At 43.2% G+C, this 17,087-nt stretch overlaps 1 protein-coding gene across 1 annotated transcript in view; it reads left to right on the top strand.

Moving 5' to 3' along the window:
* Positions 1-17,087, top strand: part of LOC106561425 (early endosome antigen 1) — a 47,929-nt gene that overhangs the window by 17,485 nt on the left and 13,357 nt on the right. The window contains exons 8-16 of the mRNA XM_014125388.3: positions 1,084-1,205; positions 3,393-3,548; positions 9,452-9,568; positions 11,161-11,490; positions 11,745-11,894; positions 12,188-12,307; positions 13,469-13,672; positions 13,921-14,121; positions 14,320-14,433. Of these exons, the coding sequence (XP_013980863.1) occupies positions 1,084-1,205; positions 3,393-3,548; positions 9,452-9,568; positions 11,161-11,490; positions 11,745-11,894; positions 12,188-12,307; positions 13,469-13,672; positions 13,921-14,121; positions 14,320-14,433 (1,514 nt within the window). The remainder of the gene's footprint in view (positions 1-1,083; positions 1,206-3,392; positions 3,549-9,451; positions 9,569-11,160; positions 11,491-11,744; positions 11,895-12,187; positions 12,308-13,468; positions 13,673-13,920; positions 14,122-14,319; positions 14,434-17,087) is intronic.

Genomic DNA, 17,087 nt, shown 5'->3' with positions numbered 1-17,087 from the left:
GTCATATTGTGAATATGTTGTGTTCAGTGGAGTCTGAGATATACAGTGAGCTCCAAAAGTATTGAGACTGTGACACATTTGTTGTTGTTTTCGCGCTGTTCTCCAGCACGTTAGATTTGAAATGATACAGTGACGAAGAGGTTAAAGTGCAGACTGTCACCTTTTAATTTGAGGGTATTTTCATCCATATCGGGTGAACCGTTTAGAAAGTACAGCATTTTTTAGGGGACCAGAATTATTAGGACAAATTCACTTGTGTATTAACGTAGTCAGAAGTTTAGTATTTGGTCCCATTTTCCTAGTATGCAATGATTACGACAAACTTGTGACTACAAAGTTGTTGGATGCATTTGCTGTTTGTTTTTGTTGTGTTTCAGATTATTCTGTGCCCTATTGAAATTAATGGTAAATAATGTCATTTTGTCACTTTTATTGTAAATAAGAATATAATATTTTATATGCGTCTACATTAATGTGGATGCTACCATGATTACGGATAAAAATGCTAACCTCCCTGTTATTGTAATGGTGAGACGTTAGCAAGTTTTGTGGATGTGATATTTGTGCATCTAACTTTCTCACTCATCATTATCAAATTACACTACATTATTTACCATTTAATTTCTATTGGGCACAAAATAATCTGAAACGCAACCAAAACAAACAGAAAATGCATCCAACAAGTTTGTAGAGTCACAAGCTTGATGTAATCATTAATACACATATAAGTGAATTTGTACCAATACTTTTGGTGCCCTAAAATGGACAAAAAGTACTGTAATTTCGAAATGATATGGATGAAAATACCCTAAAATTAAAGCTGACAGTGCAGTATAGAGCCAAAATACCAAAACATGTCACTGTCCCAGTACTTTTGGAGCTCACTGTAGTTAATTTAGCTCATCTAAAGCTGCTTTGACTGAACAACCATTTAATGTCACTATACATTGTGTAATGTTCCATAGGCAGGTATAGTACAGTGACTAGCTCAGAGGTTAGGATGGAAGATGAATGGATAGATTTGATACTTTGTTCCGTGAAGGGATATTCAATTTAACATGGGTATGTTGGTGACCCTGACAGACATCAAGTCTCGTTATGATGAGGAAAAGAGCCTGAGGGAGGCTGCAGACCAGAGGCTGGCCAACCTGATACAGGAGCTGCAGAGAGAGAGGCAGGACAAGGACCGGCTACACACACAACTGGTAACTAACACAGACTGCATACACACAGACATGCATACCTAAAAGCATACACATGCACAGTCATGCGTTTAAGTGTACACACACTCAGGCACACATACAGGTAGGACACTTTCTATACATACTGTACAGCTATGGACATGTCACAGTGCACTAAAATATTAACACACTGTTGTACAATATTTTACAATAAGTAAACGTTCATTGATGAGCACTGATAATAATTTGCATGTAACCTATATTTTACTCCCAGATGAAACTTTTTCCAGGGTGTTATTTTCACCGCTTACTCATTACCTGTTAGTAAATAGGGATGTGACAAAATGAACATTTTTCTTAATGTTTAAAATTAAATGTATCGGTTTTCCATTACAACGATAAAGGAAAAATTCATACAATTCCACGTCAATTCACAATGCAGCTGCACTGCTGCCAGCAACGGTTTGGGTCTCACAGGGCGTCGCTTTCAGATGGTTTAACATTTCACCTGTACTACCATTACTGTAACTCAATTTCACCCTGCAAAGCATTCATTTCCTTCTCATTTCTCAAAGTATTGCCGTACAGGACTTCGCTGCTGTCGCTTGTCTTTCTCTGCCGTTTTTCCAACTGTTAACGACAATGACGTAGGGGTCGAGAGTCGACTCCCAACGAATAGATTCCTCGACTTCTTGCAGGTCAACTCCCATTTCTGAGTGTCAAGATTAGATTCGGCTCCTAAGGAATCGGCTCCTCAGATTCAGTATTAGATTCCGCCAGGAATCGGCTCCTAAGATTCAGTATCTTTGGAATGGAGGAGACTGATTAGTTGCCGTATATCCGAGAACACAAACGCTTGCATCTTTCATAGCAAGCTAGCAAGGGACGGAGAAAGAGGGGAGGGGCACAGTATAGGCAGGTCGGCCACCAGGCAGTCAGATTCAACCTTGCACTAGGCCTGTCTATCAGCAATCAAAAGTGGTATCTCGCAATGGAATGCAATTTCTTGAATGGCAATGTCTTGCAACTTCAATGAATAGGCTAGGAAATTGAAATGAGCGAGATGCAACACTTTGCTCTCACACAGTCACACACTGTATCTGCGTGTTTGCATGGGCTTGCTTCATGCTGTTCACAGCATGGTAGCCAGGGCAACAGAGCCTCATGCTTCAACACTCTTTGTTGTTGCTCTTAGAAATTGACCCACTATGCTGTTTACATTTAAATTGCACAACTTTCCCCAGGCCTTTAAAGCCTATTGTTTAGTTAGGCTATAACATGGAAAAGGTTTTGTGATAACTGCACCGTAATTTATTTATTTAAAAAAATAAAAAATTCTGATCCCAATTTCGTGTAACAGTTTTTACTTTTCGATGTTCATACCCCTGTTAGCCCAACATCCAATTATGTTTACTGAGTTTTCGAGAACCAGCTTCCCTGTGGCTGTTGGTAGAGCATGGTGTTTGCAATGCCAGCATGGTGTGTGCAACGCCAGGGCTGAGGGTTCGATTCCCACGGGGGCCCAGTACAACAACAAAAAAGCATGAAATGTATGCATTCACTACTGTAAGTCACTCTGGATAAGAGCGTCTGCTAAATGACTAAAATGTGTAAAAAAATAAAGTTAAAAAAAAAAAAAAGTAACCATTTGTCAACAAAGAGAACAAACTGAAATGCACTGAAATTAAGCCAATTTGTTGTCTGTTCGGATATTCTGGAGCCTTCATAGATGTTCACCCCTAATAGGGTCATGTCTTCACTTTTATGGATACATAGATAATTATTATTTTTTGAAAGAGGACTAGAGTTGTCTTAACAAAGTAAAGTGTATATAACCAGGTATTTTATGATGAAGGAAGTAGAACTAGTCTTGAGGAAGGAACTATTCAGGACCGGGATTTCTGTGGTTACCATCTCTACCTAGATAAGTTATATCGTTTTAATTTATGTCATTAATTTCTATGTCATAGGAGTGGGCAGAATGTAACCTTTATTTAACAAGGCCAGTCAGTTAAGAACAAAGTCTTATTTAAGAAAAGGGCGCTTATGATGTTATGAACCCTATACTGCCAGCAACACAATTCCCCACTTTCCTTTTTCTATTTTCACCCCAAACCTACATCCTAACCCTAAAGTGGTCCAGTAACTCCTAACCCCTCTTTGATGCCCCAAATTTCTGCCCTAACCTCTGCTCTCTCTGCTTCCCCCTAGCTGCAGCGGCCGGGAGTTGAGGACATGGAGGTACTGCAGAAGGAGCTGATCCAGGTGCAGACATTGATGGACAACATGACACGTGAGAGGGAGGAGGAGTCGGTACGCCTCAAGAGCCAATACGAGCAGCTGCAGGCTGTCCACACCACCTCAGAGGTAAGGCTGCAGGGGGAATGGCCCATCTTGGTTTAGTTTTATGTTACTGGTCCAGTATGTACTGCTAGTATCTTCACTATCCCTCAGTGCAAGGCAGGCCCAAAGGTTTAGGGCAGTTAGTCAACTAGTGATTAGCTCCTCTTCTTGCACAAGGGAGACTGGTAAACATGCTTCTAATAATGGTTAAACACACACATACACACTGTCATACAGTCAGGAACCTCTGTGAATTAAAAAGGAAAGGTTTTATATGCCCTTTCACAATTGTTTATCACATTCTTTACATCATAGAAGGGGTGTCCAAGTGGATATGAAGTTGTGATTGTTTAACCATTTGTAAATAAAACAGATGGCCTTTACTCTCATTCTACAACCTTTGCCTGGTCGTAAACACTGATTAGATATTCCACTGGCTTTCCCGCACCTAGCACCTACTGTATTGCCACTCCTATTCTCTTCAATCTGAGCTTACAGGAATGTATGCGTCCTCAGGCCTGGAGGGAAGCACAAGTCATTCAGCTACTCAAGAATAGCAAAGCATAATTTACTGGTTCAAACAGCTGACCAATCAGCTTACTACCGACCCGTAGTACATTTTTGGGAGAAATTGTGTTTGAACAGATACAATGCTATTTCACAGTAAACAAATTAACAACAGACTTTCAGAATACTTATATGATTTTAGGAGCTGTTTTGTTTGACTTCAGTGCAGCTTTTTGCATTATCAATCATAATCAGCTGCTGAAAAAAGCATGTGATGGCTTTATCGTCTGCCAAATCGTGGATTGAGAGCTACCTATCTAACAGAACACAGAGGGTTTTCTTTCATTGAAACCTCCCTAATTTAAACCAAGTAGAGTGTGGTATACTTCAAGGCATATGTCTTGGTCCTTTCCTTTTTTATATTTTTACTAATGACCTACCACTAGCCTTAAAGCCTGTGTGTCTATGTATGCTGATGACTCAGCATTATACACATCAGCTACCACATTAAGTGAAATCACTGCAACCCTTAACAAAGAGCTGTAGTCAGTTGTAGAATGGGTGGCTGATAATAAGCTAGTCCTTTAATATATCAAAAGCCCTAAACCTTATCTAAATCTTGTAATGTATCATGTATCAACTGAGCAACGTGAGGAGACTAAACTGCCTGGTGGAACCCTAGATTGTAAACTGACATTGTCAAAACATATTGACCCAATGGTTGCTAAGATGGGGAGAGATCTGGCTGTGATAAAGTGCGTCTCTGCTTTCTTGACATCACAATTAACCAAACAAGTCCTACAGGCCCTAGTTTTATCACACCTGGACTACTGCCCACTTATATGGTCAAATGTTGCAAAGAAGGACATGGGTAAATTACAGTTGGCCCAGAACAGAGCAGAATGGCTGGGCCTTAAATGTAAACACGGATGGCTTATATCAAGAACATGCATGTCAATCTCTCTTCGCTTAAAGTAGAGGAGAGATTGAATGCATCTGTCTTTTGTGAGAAGTATTGATGTGTTGAAAGCACCGATCTGTGTGTTCAAACAGCTAACACACAGCTCAGACACCCATACATAACCCACAAGACATGCCTCTTCACAGTCCCTAAGTCCAGAACAGAGGCTGGGAAATGAACAGTACCACATAGAGCCTTGACCACATGGAACTCTTCCACATCAGGTAACTCAAGCTCTCAGTAAAATCTGATGAAAAAATATAGAACAACACGTACTGTGAAGAGACACATTTGTTTTACTATCCTTGTGGGGACCAAACAGTTGCTTCCCATTCAAAATCCAATTTTCCCTTTTAACCTAATCCTAACTAAACCCTAACCCTATTTCTCCTCCCTAATTGTAAACCTAACCCCTAAGCCTAAAATAGCCCTTTTCCTTGTGGGGACTTGCAAAAAGTCCCCACCTGTCCCAATTAGCCTTGTTTGACTATCATTGTGAGGTCTTCTGGTCCCCACAAGGATAGTAAAACCAAAAAAACACACACACTACGCACGCCCACGCATTGTTATATTGTATTTTTGCAGTAGTGTACATATTGTACATTTGGCAGAAGCTAAAAGGGATCTTATTAAATACTAAATACTTAAGATGGTCCTTTTTAACAAGCTCTTGATTGACTAAAATAACCTTCATATTCAATGTTTTTAATAAAGGGATGCTTGAACTCCCTTTCCCAATCCTGCGGTGTGTGTCTGTCTGCATAATTCAGCGATATTTCCTGCATTACTGAACCCATAAGGCGTTGGAAGGAGAAGATTAGGAGGGAGTTTTTCTATAACTATGGCTTCATCATTATTGCCACCCTATTTCCTACATTGTGTACTAGTTTTGGGCCCTGTTCAAAAACAGTGCACTAAACAGGGAATAGGGTGCAATTTTGGATGAAGCGTGTCTGCTTACACCCCCCTCCATCTCTTTCCCTCTTTCTGCCATTCCCCATCCGTCTCCTCTCTGGACTGCAATACAGACCTTTGGTTGATATATTTAACTGCACAACGAGGGACTGAATGAATAAGACATTAGAATATTAAAAGACCTTGGCTCAAGTGCTGAGCGATTGACCTACATTTCTGGGGAGTTTTCAGTTTTTAAACAACTAATTGACTGCCGTCAGTTTAATTATTTGAATTCCATTTAATTCTGTATTTTTCTGTGAACTCAATGGGCAGTTTCTCTAGAGATAAATCAGATCAAGCCTGAACTGTGCGATGTAGTAGGGAGTTGTAGTTTCCAACACGCCAATATTCTATATAGTTTAGTCTAGAAAACTTGGTAATAAACTACAATGACCATCATCCATTGCGCACCTACTTGTCTGATCTGTGTGGGGCAGACATGGAGAGAAGAGACAGAAGAATGTGTGATCGAGAGGGACAGCGAGCAATTGCTTCGAGGTATCTCTACCTGAATTTACATGATCTAAGTGATTGATAGTTGGTATTCAGCAGTCATAAAAGTATGCCTTATTTACTTTGAAGAACTACCAAAATAGTGATTTTTGTCAGACAGCATAGGAAGCAGCTCTATAGAGATGAGATGATGACTTGGAATGAAATAATAAAATCATCAAATAAACCAAATGTAATATATGCAACAGCTGAAATATTTTATTAAAGTAATGTGAAAAAATGATGTTTAAGTGATCAGCAGTAATGGGCAGTCACTACCATTATGGGACTTTTAGTAATTGTTTTATTCTGTGTTACAGCATTCAACCCACAAACATTAATTGCACTATGCATAGTTGTTTTTAAATCATTGAAAACTGATGATTCGTTAACTATCTAACTGAAATCCACCTAAAAAAGCACTAATCGCTTGTTCTGGTGTTTTAATTATGAAATAGCCTTCAGCTGTAATTAATAAATGAGCACTGCTGTTGTGGTGAGTTGACTGCTTGGGACAATAGTTTAGAATCTTACTGGTTCTCCTGGGTGACGCATCAGCCTCTTGTTCTGTGTTTTCTGTTTACAACAACTGCAGTCGAAACATAAATTATTTGGCGGAAATATGCTAAATTTGCTTTAAGCGCGCGCGCGCACACACACGCAGACTACTTTCAATTGGCTCTCCTGATAGATTACAGCTTTCATCACTTCAGTTTATAAAAATCTGAAGTACTTTACATATGAATGCATTTTCTTAAAGGTCACTACTGTCATGGAATCACATGGCTTTTATAACTGAATAATGAATCGTGAACAAAGCTCCTAGGTTCATGGAGATCTTGCCTGGCTCATCCTGTAGTCCTACATGGGCTAGTAGACTACATTACCCATCCACCCCTTTCCTACCTGTGCTAGACTGCACCACCCCATGTCCATAACCTGTTTTACCTGCGATAGACTACACTACCATCCGCCCCGGCTGAAGTAGATCCCTTCAATGACAACCAGTTGGTTGAATGTTGAGATGATTGAAACAAATCACCTAATCTCTGAGTGCCTTGCTCAGCTCAAACCTGGTGAGCAAACCGTTGGTCACTTCTCTGTGGGTTTCTGTGTTTTTCTAGGCTCATGTGTTGTTTGTCTACTAGTGCTTACCTCTGCTTTGTCTCTTTCCCTTCCCAACCTTTGCTTCCACTCCTCCTCACCCAATTCTCCCTTTTCCCTTTCTTGAAGATCTGTAAACTGGAGGTAAAGCATTGCTGTTTTACTCGGGCACCTCAATCTCCTCTCAATTTTATGGATGAATGTTTCACTGACTATTTAGTTGTCAGAAATGGGGTTTATTTATTTTAGGTATCTCTGCTGCCTGTATGTATGTTTGTGTGTATATGACTGCCTATTAGTTGTTATGCCTTTGCTCGACTCTCTCTTCGTACTGTATGGATGCTCTGTAAGCTTGCTGGCTTGCCAAGTGAATGCTTTTAAAATAATGTTTAATGCAACTATGATATTTATACAATATAAATTACAATTATAATCCTGAATATTAAGGCTATGGCCACTTCATGTTACACACACAGACACTCAGCCATGCAAATTGTATGGGCTATTATTTATTTAGTCATTATACCTCTTATGGCAGTAATTTTACAACCACTAATTATTGTAAATTTAGACTGAGAATTGTGTCTAACTATGGTAAAGGATGAAATAAGTATAGTCACTTATCTGCTAAATTGTTACAATTATAAGAAAAGACAATCAGTCTTGATGTGGCTAAAAGAAAAGGAATATAAAATATACTGTTTACAGGAAACTCACTCTACAACTTGAGATTTACATTTACGTCATTTAGCAGACGCTCTTATCCAGAGCGACTTACAAATTGGTGTATTCACCTTATGATATCCAGTGGAACAACCACTTTACAATAGTACATCTATATCTTTTTTTGGGGGGGGTTAGAAGGATTACTATATCCTATCCCAGGTATTCCTTAAAGAGGTGGGGTTTCAGGTGTCTACGGAAGGTGGTGATTGACTCCGCTGTCCTGGCGTCGTGAGGGAGCTTGTTCCACCATTGGGGTGCCAGGGCAGCGAACAGTTTTGACTGGGCTGAGCGGGAACTGTGCTTCCGCAGAGGTAGGGGGGCCAGCAGGCCAGAGGTGGATGAACGCAGTGCCCTTGTTTGGGTGTAGGGCCTGATCAGAGCCTGATGGTACGGAGGTGCCGTTCCCCTCACAGCTCCGTAGGCAAGCACCATGGTCTTGTAGCAGATGCGAGCTTCAACTGGAAGCCAGTGGAGTGTGCGGAGGAGCGGGGTGAAAATAAGTTGGAATGGGGCGGTGAAATAAGTTTCTGTCATGGACAAAGGAACTCAAAAGGTGTGATGATACTAATTAACAAAAATGTCGATGCGAATGTGCAAACAGTCAGGAATGATCCGCAAGGAAGATGGACCCTTTTGAATATGAAAGTGATGTAAAAACAGACTTGGCTCATTAAAACTTCGAGATCGGTGTTCCTTCCACGGGACGGTTGAGCTAACGTAGGCTAATGTGATTAGCACGAGGTTGTAAGTAACAAGGTCGAGGGGAAGGTATTTCGGGAGGGTGGGGGGTCTCAGATGGTTCAGGGGCAGCACTTGGGGGGACGATCTTGGATGGTTGATGGTTGGGAGCTTGGGCCGGTGGCCGATTGTACTTGGTGGGAGATCTGTCCATGTGCTCTAGGGCGGGGCACTGTACCCCGGTTGCTCCTGTGGGTCGCTCTGGATGGGAGTGTCTGCTAGATTACTGAATGTAATGTAAATGTTGAGCAGCTTCACTGCAGGTAGATTGTATGTTTTAAAAAGCATTCTTTATAAAATTCCCAAGACAGTGCTTAAAGCCCAGTCGCCAGTGGGTATGTGAAGTCCTACTGACCACTCGACCAGAATCTAGCACATGGCATGTGAATGTTTTTTAATGTAAACAAAGTAAAGTGTCTCACATTGATTTTGTGTGTTCCAGATGACCATCTCTCAGCTGAAGGCAGAGCTAGAGAAGGGACCTCAGGAGGCAGCAGTGTACACCCAGCAGATCCACCAACTACAGAGCTCTCTGAACAACCTGCAGCAACAGAGCCAGGTCTCTCTCACTCACACACACACACACACCAACAACTAGTACTTCCCCTCCCATAGTTTAATCGATGCTCCATCAGTCCATGTCACCACCATCACAAATTCACCTCCCGTAAAGACACTTTGATCGTTTAATAGCTTTACAATCGTAACAACGGATGAAATACAAGCACTCACACTGTAGGATGTGCAACCTGACCAATAGACATGTAAAAATATGCCAGCCTTGCCAGGCAATTATTTTAGTCTCTTAATTAACCCAGCTTCCTCACGTACCACCTTCTCATCACACTGCTCTGCTGTCACCAGCCTGAGATGAGCTTTCATTGGCAACATCGACATGTTGACAAAACACACACAGGCCTATAATTAAACCAGCAGTGGTTCATATCTGCCATACCCCTGCCCTGTTGGTTGTGCTGCCGGCACAGCTGCTCTCCATCTCCCAAGTCGGTGTCTGGGAGAGAGGGGTGATTAGAAAGGTAGCCACCACAGACCTTCCACCCAGGCTCTCAGTTGAAAAAATCTCAATGTGACTTCCCTGGTTCCGAGAGCATAATGAAATGTAAATCAGCTTGTCTGCATGGAGACTGGATACACACATGCGCTGCTAGGACCACCCACAACCAGGAAATGAGATGGGATGTATTGTTTAAACAGAGAACAGAGAGAGGACAGTTGGGTAAAAATAAAGAGAAGAGGTAGATACTGGAGAGAGAGGTATGTTGTATATAAAGTGGGAAACCCAGAGAGAGGGGAGGGGGAAGTGTGGAGATAGAAAATATGCAGAAAGACAGATGGGGAGAGACATGCAAAGGTTTAAACAAGGACATTGGAAGGAGAGGGATGGACAGAGGTGTTGAAAGAAGAGGCTCAGGTGCTGTGGGACAGGAGGAGGACTGGAGAGCGGAGGGGAAAATGATCTGTGTGTGGGTGTTTTATGTCCCTGTCACACTCAGCAGCACTGTCATTAACACCATTGTATTCTTTCATCGCCCTTGTGCCAAGTTTACTACACACACACACACCCCGGTATTCAAGAACCTGTTGTAAAAACATGTGCTCAGAAATCTAATTTGCCCTTGCTCTGCCTTGCATGCAGGTCTGTAAGGATGCAGTGTTCTTTTCAGAGGTTGAACGACCAACGTCACTATGATACGTGAGATGGCATCTGTATGTTTTGTTTTGCCTAACGGGTACTGAGCTGTTAATTAGAGTCCTATTAAATGAATCCTCATATCCTCACTTTGGTAAACATCTCCCGATGGCATCTATTCTAAGGGTGTGTATAATACTTTCCATTACACATCACCTCGAAATCTGAAGACAGAAGGTTCATACGCCCTCTAGCAGATCGCCCCTTATGCTAATCTGTTCGGCATATTTATTTCTGTCTTTCAAAACGTTCTGAAACTCAAGTTCTCCACAACCTGTAGGCCATTTAGCAGACTCTTTTGTCCAAAGCAACTTGCATTTATGATCCCTGCCCGGAATTGAACCCGTAACCTTGGCGTTGCTAGCTCCACACTCTTACCAAGTGAGTTACACAGGACCATAATCACTAATCACTATTCCCCCTCTGGTTCCCTCCCCCAGATGCTTTCAGAGACGCTTGGGCGCAGGGAGAAGGAGTTCCAGGAGCTGGAGGACTGCCTGGGGGCTGAGCAGGCCTCCAAGAAGACAGCCCAGGCCACCCTGCACCAGACAGAGATGGAGGTGCAAGAGCTCCAGGCCCGGGTGGCAGGGGCTGAAGCCAGCCTGCAGAGAGCCCAAGCAGAGCTGGGGGAGGAGGTTGGGAGGCTCCGGAGGGAGGTGGCTGAGCTGGAGGCCAAGCATGGGGAGGTAAAGGCAGAGAGGAAGCAGCTGCAGCAGCAGAGGGAGGAGAGGGAGAGCCAGGGCCTGGTGCAGCAGAGTGAGATCAACCAGGTTAGTAGTGACACGGGCACCCACACGTCAGACACGCACAAACACACGTGGCCATCCACACACACACCCACGTATTCAGGTCAACCACACACACACACACACATCCGCACACACAGGTCACACACATACCGGTGAGACACACACGATCATCTAACACACTCAGACACACAAGTCTTTGATCAATTGTCAGCCTACCTCATCCACCTACTCTTCCCCCTCTTCCTCCTATTCCTCTTCCTCATCCTGTATTGTAGCTGCATGCTAAGCTCCTGGAGGCAGAGCGTCAGCTGGGGGAGGTGCAGGGCCGTCTGAAGGAGCAGAGGCAGCTCTCTGGGGAGAAACTGAAGGACCGTGAGCAGCAAACCGCCGACCTGCAGATCAAACTGTCCCGCTCAGAGGAACAGGTAGGTACACCACATGAGTTTCATATAGGCCGACATTCAAATCAATGTCCTGTGATAGGTGGAGCATCGGTCATATTGGCCCTTCATTTATATGGGAGCAGTAGAGTTGAACAGAGACCGATATTGTTATAGGATGTATATGGATACATGAGGACCTGGCATTGTTGCACAAGCTCTTTTATAGATTGGCCTGTCTAGTGGAAGTGGGTCTCTCTAGGTGGGGGGTTTCAGAATAAGGCCATAAACTGAGGTACTGTATTGGGACTGACCTCTATATGTGTGTCCTGCTGTAGTTGAAGGAGAACAGCAGTAAGATGTTGGACCTGCAGCACCAGCTGGAGAAAGCTAAGCAGCAACACCAGGAGCTCCAGGGCCTGCAGCAGAACACCAACACCAAGCTCAGAGAGGCACAGGTACTACCAGACATGTCAACGTGGAACTTAAAGAAAAGGGTTTCGTGTCAGTACAACTCACCTCTTCCACTGTGTGTATAGTAGAACCTGTGTAGGGATGTTCAGCACTAGAACACCCAACACACATTAGTACAGGGTTCTATTGAATATGGCACCTTAACGAAACAGAAAACAACATTTTGTATTGGACAAGTCCATGTTGTCCCATCCTGTTTCAGTCGATTTGTTTTCTGTCTGAGGCCTTATGAACACAACCCAGGACCAGGGCTCTACATTTAAAATGCCACTGGTAGCACGGGATCTCCCAATAAATAAAAAAATTAGGAGCACAACATAAAAGGAGTACCAGAGACATTTTTATTTGTATTTTTATTAACCTTTATTTAACTAGGCAAGTCCAAACCCGGACGACGCTGGGCCAATTGTGTGCCGCCCTATGGGACTCCCAATCATGGCCGGATGTGATACAGCCTGGATTCGAACCAGGAACTGTATTGACGCCTCTTGCACTGAGATGCAGTGTCTTAGAGCGCTGCGCCGTTCAGATCTACTTCAGAAGCACGTTGTGCCCTAGAAAGGAATGTGGAACCCTGTCAATTTGTTTATTATAACAATATAAAATGTTGATAGAAATACATGTCATTGAAATAGTAAATTGTGGAGTATTAAGATTCTACATTATGGAAAAGCACTCTTTTTCTATTGAGGCATTGCATTCAAAATTGTACACTGTCTCTTTAAGATCATCAAGTTTGGGATGATGACGTGCAAGACATTGCTATGATTATTTATCTTCTGAAGAAGCTATCCCATTTTTCTTTCTGTGCCCCCAAAATGTTTTGATATACTGGTTATTAGTTAGCTAGCTAATGAGGTAACAAACATTACTTAACAAAATGTAAAACAAATACGCCCACGAGTAGTTTTAGAACAGCCCGCGACATGGTTTATGAATGTAAAATGCCCCCCCCCCCCCGGGAAGAAAAAACATTGCGTCTGTAAATGGGTCAATATCTTTTGAACTGTTTGGGTAAGAAACAAGCAGTTTTCGCTGTATTAATGGTGCAAGCATGACACTAATGAATCTGCTCTCGGGAAACAATGCTTCAGACATGTTTGTTTGACTCGTCTCCCTCTGCCTCTTCGTCCATGTCCTATTAGAATGACCTGGAGCAGGTGCTGCGTCAGATCGGGGACAAGGACCAGACGATCCAGAACCTGGAGGCCCTGCTGCAGAAGACCAAGGACAGCGTGAGCCAGCTGGAGGCTGAGAGGGAGGACCTGGTGGCCAAGATCCAGGCTGGGGAGGGAGAGACGGCCGTGCTCAACCAGCTGCAGGAGAAGAACCACACGCTACAGACGCAGGTAGGAACAAAAGCACACGCATACGGACATGCACAGAAAGACATATACATAATTAATACAGCATGCCGACGCACCCGCACATACACACAATGCAGTACGATGTTCTGTATATTTCTGTTATTCAATTTGTGTGCTTAGGTGTTGTGTTAAAAAGAACACTACTGATGTGATACAGTAAAAACATACAATAGCCTAATCATGATCTGAGGGATTTAGCTCATTGTCACTTTATATTTTGGGGGTTCTAGGTCACACACTTGACAGACAAGCTGAAGAACCAATCGGAGAGCCACAAGCAGGCTCAGGACAATCTCCACAAGCAGGTGCAGGAGCAGAAGAGCCTCCTCCGTGCGGCCCAGGACCGAGCCCAGGCTGTGGAGACCTCTCTAGGGGAACTGAACGCCCAGCTGACAGAGAATAGGGAGAAGGTGATCCAACTGGACACTCAGGTAGGGTGAATGGACTGATGGATGGATAAATATTATTCCTATCCCTTTACCATTGACTGGAGAGTGGGATAAACGAATAGGGGCACAGATAGAACCCCATCACGGGGGGGGGGGGGGGGGTGTGTGTGTGTCCCAGAGTTCAGAGCGTTAACCACTCAACCAGATTCCGGCACTAAAAAAGTTGTCTTGTTTCCCCAGTTGAAGTCTAAGACGGAGATGCTGCTGTCGGCCGAGGCAGCCAAGGCAGCCCAGAGAGTAGACCTGGAGAACCACCTGGAGACAGCCCAGCATGCACTGCAGGACAAGCAGCAGGTCAGCCATTGGTTTTATGACAACAGCAGAATATACTCATGCTAGATGAATATAGTATCTACCAGAATACTAATTCAATGGAGACCCATCTCTTGACATAATAATGTATCACTGATTTGTCTTCTTTTCTCAAATGAACCTGCATCTGTGGGACAAAATGCCCTATCTGAGTGCTAGGCCCCATTCCAATTCTTTAAAAGTGCATCAATCAAATTTGTTTCTAAAGCCCATCAGCTGATGTCACAATGTGCTGTACAGAAACCCAGCCTAAAACCCCAAACAGCAAGCAATGCAGGTGTAGAAGCACGGTGGCTAGGAAAAACTCCCTAGAAAGGCCGGAACCTAGGAAGAAACCTGAGAGGCCAGGCTGAGGGGTGGCCAGTCCTCTTCTGGCTGGGCCGGGTGGCGATTATAACAGAACATGGCCAAGATGTTCATAGATGACCAGCAGGGTCAAATAAAAGTCAGTGGTTGTAGAGGGTGCAATAGGTCAGCACCTCAGGAGTAAATGTCAGTTGGTTTTTCATAGCCGATCATTCAGAGTATTTCTACCGCGCCTGCTGTCTCTAGAGAGTTGAAAACAGCAGGTCTGGGACAAGGTAGCATGTCCGGTGAAGAGGTCAGGGTTCCATAGCCGCAGGCAGAACAGTTGAAACTGGAGTAGCAGCACGACCAGGTGGACTGGGGACAGCAAGGAGTCATCAAGCCAGGTAGTCCTGAGGAGAGAGGGAGAGAGAGATCCACAAAATGAGGTGGAAACTAAGCTGCACTTTCTAACCTCCTGCCCAATGTATGACCATATTAGAGACACATATTTCCCTCAGATTACAAAGAACTCGGGGAAAAAAACGATTTTGATAAACTCCCATATCTACTGGGCGAAATACCACAGTGTGCCGTCACAGCAGCAAGATTTGTGACCTGTTGCCACAAGAAAAGGTCAACCAGTGAAGAACAAACACCATTGTAAATACAACCCATATTTATGCTTATTTATTTTCCCTTTTGTACTTTAACCATTTGTACATCGTTACAACACTGTATATATACATAATATGACATTTGTAATGTCTTTTATTCTTTTGGAACTTCTGAGTGTAGTGTTTACTGTTCATTTTTGTTGTTTATTTCACTTTGTATATTATCTAATTCACTTGCTTTGGCAGTGTTACTATATGTTTCCCATGCCAATAATTCCCCTTGAATTGAGAGAGAACATATGACCAAATTTTGGGGTTCTAGTCAAGATTCTAGCAGCCGTGTTTAGCAATAACTGAAGTTTATTTAGTGCTTTATCCGTGTAGCCGGAAAGTAGAGCATTGCAGTAGTCTAATCTAGAAGTGACTAAAGCCTGGATACATTTTTCTGTGTCATTTTTGGACTGAAAGTTTCAGATTTTTGCAATGTTACTGTTACGCACGCCTCTTGGAGGAGGGAACGCAACACCCTGCTACACTCAACTCCCTGTGGAGTGAGAGAGGTATGTGACTGTAGGTGCGGGTAAGGATGACTGAGACAGAGAATATTACCGTTGAATTTATTCCTTCACACGGTAATTTGGGGAAAAGGGGCTGGATGGAACCAAAGCAAAGAAAGTACAAGTTAAAGAGCCCCCTCTCCTACCTTACCTACCCACAACTTACCTAACTAGCACCACCTGGCGCACTAACCAAAATACAGGTGATGGTCCGCCCAGGTCTTACCTAGTGTGCATAGACAGAGTACATACTACGGGTATATGTATGCCCGCAGGCCTCTTGCCTAAGCACTCCCAAGGTGCCTTCTACTTCCCCCCTGGGAACAAAAACAGAATAATTACAACCGCAAGTAAACAATTTAAAGAATCAAAAACAGTCCTTTTGACATGCACGTCTGCAGGGGTCAGCTCCAATTAGCAATGGGGCCGACCAATCAGCTGCTTGGGGGAATCCAGGAAGCCATTTCCTGAAATACATACACATACAAAAACACAACACAGAAACTGGGGAACGTAACAGTTACATAGATGAAAAAAAGCTGTCCTTGAAACAGTCTTGGTATCTTCGTCAAAAGAGAGATCAGGGTCCAGAGTAACGCCGAGGTCCTTCAGTTTTATTTGAGACGACTGTACAACCATCAAGATTAATTGTTAGATTCAACAGAAGATCTTTGTTTCTTGGGACCTAGAACTAGCATCTCTGTTTTGTCCGAGTTTAAAAGTCGAACATTTGCCGCCATCCACTTCCTTATGTCTGAAACACAGGCTTCCAGGGAGGGCAATTTTGGGGCTTCACAATGTTTCATCGAAATGTATAGCTGTGTGTCGTCCGCATAGCAGTGAAAGTTAACATTATGTTTCCGAATTACATCACCAAAAGGTAAAATATATAGTGAAAACAATAGTGGTCCTAAAACGGAGCCTTGAGGAACACAAATTTACAGTTGATTTGTCTGCGGACAAACCATCTACAGAGACAAACGGATATCTTTCCGACAGATGAGATCTAAACCAGGCCAAGGTCTAGGAGCACGAGGAGAGATGCTGAGCCTCAGTCTGACGCCGTTAAAATTGACCACCTTCAAGTGCAGTCTCAGTGCTATGATGGGGTCTAAAACCAGACTGAAGGATTTCGTATACATTGTTTGCCTTCAGGAAGGCAGTGAGTTGCTGCACA

The sequence above is a fragment of the Salmo salar genome, chromosome 10 (genome assembly GCF_965601325.2).
Source record: "Salmo salar chromosome 10, fSalSal1, whole genome shotgun sequence".
Lineage (NCBI taxonomy): Eukaryota > Metazoa > Chordata > Actinopteri > Salmoniformes > Salmonidae > Salmo > Salmo salar.
The sequence above is the reverse complement of the archived record's forward strand: the minus strand, read 5'-3'. Positions and strand labels throughout refer to the sequence as shown.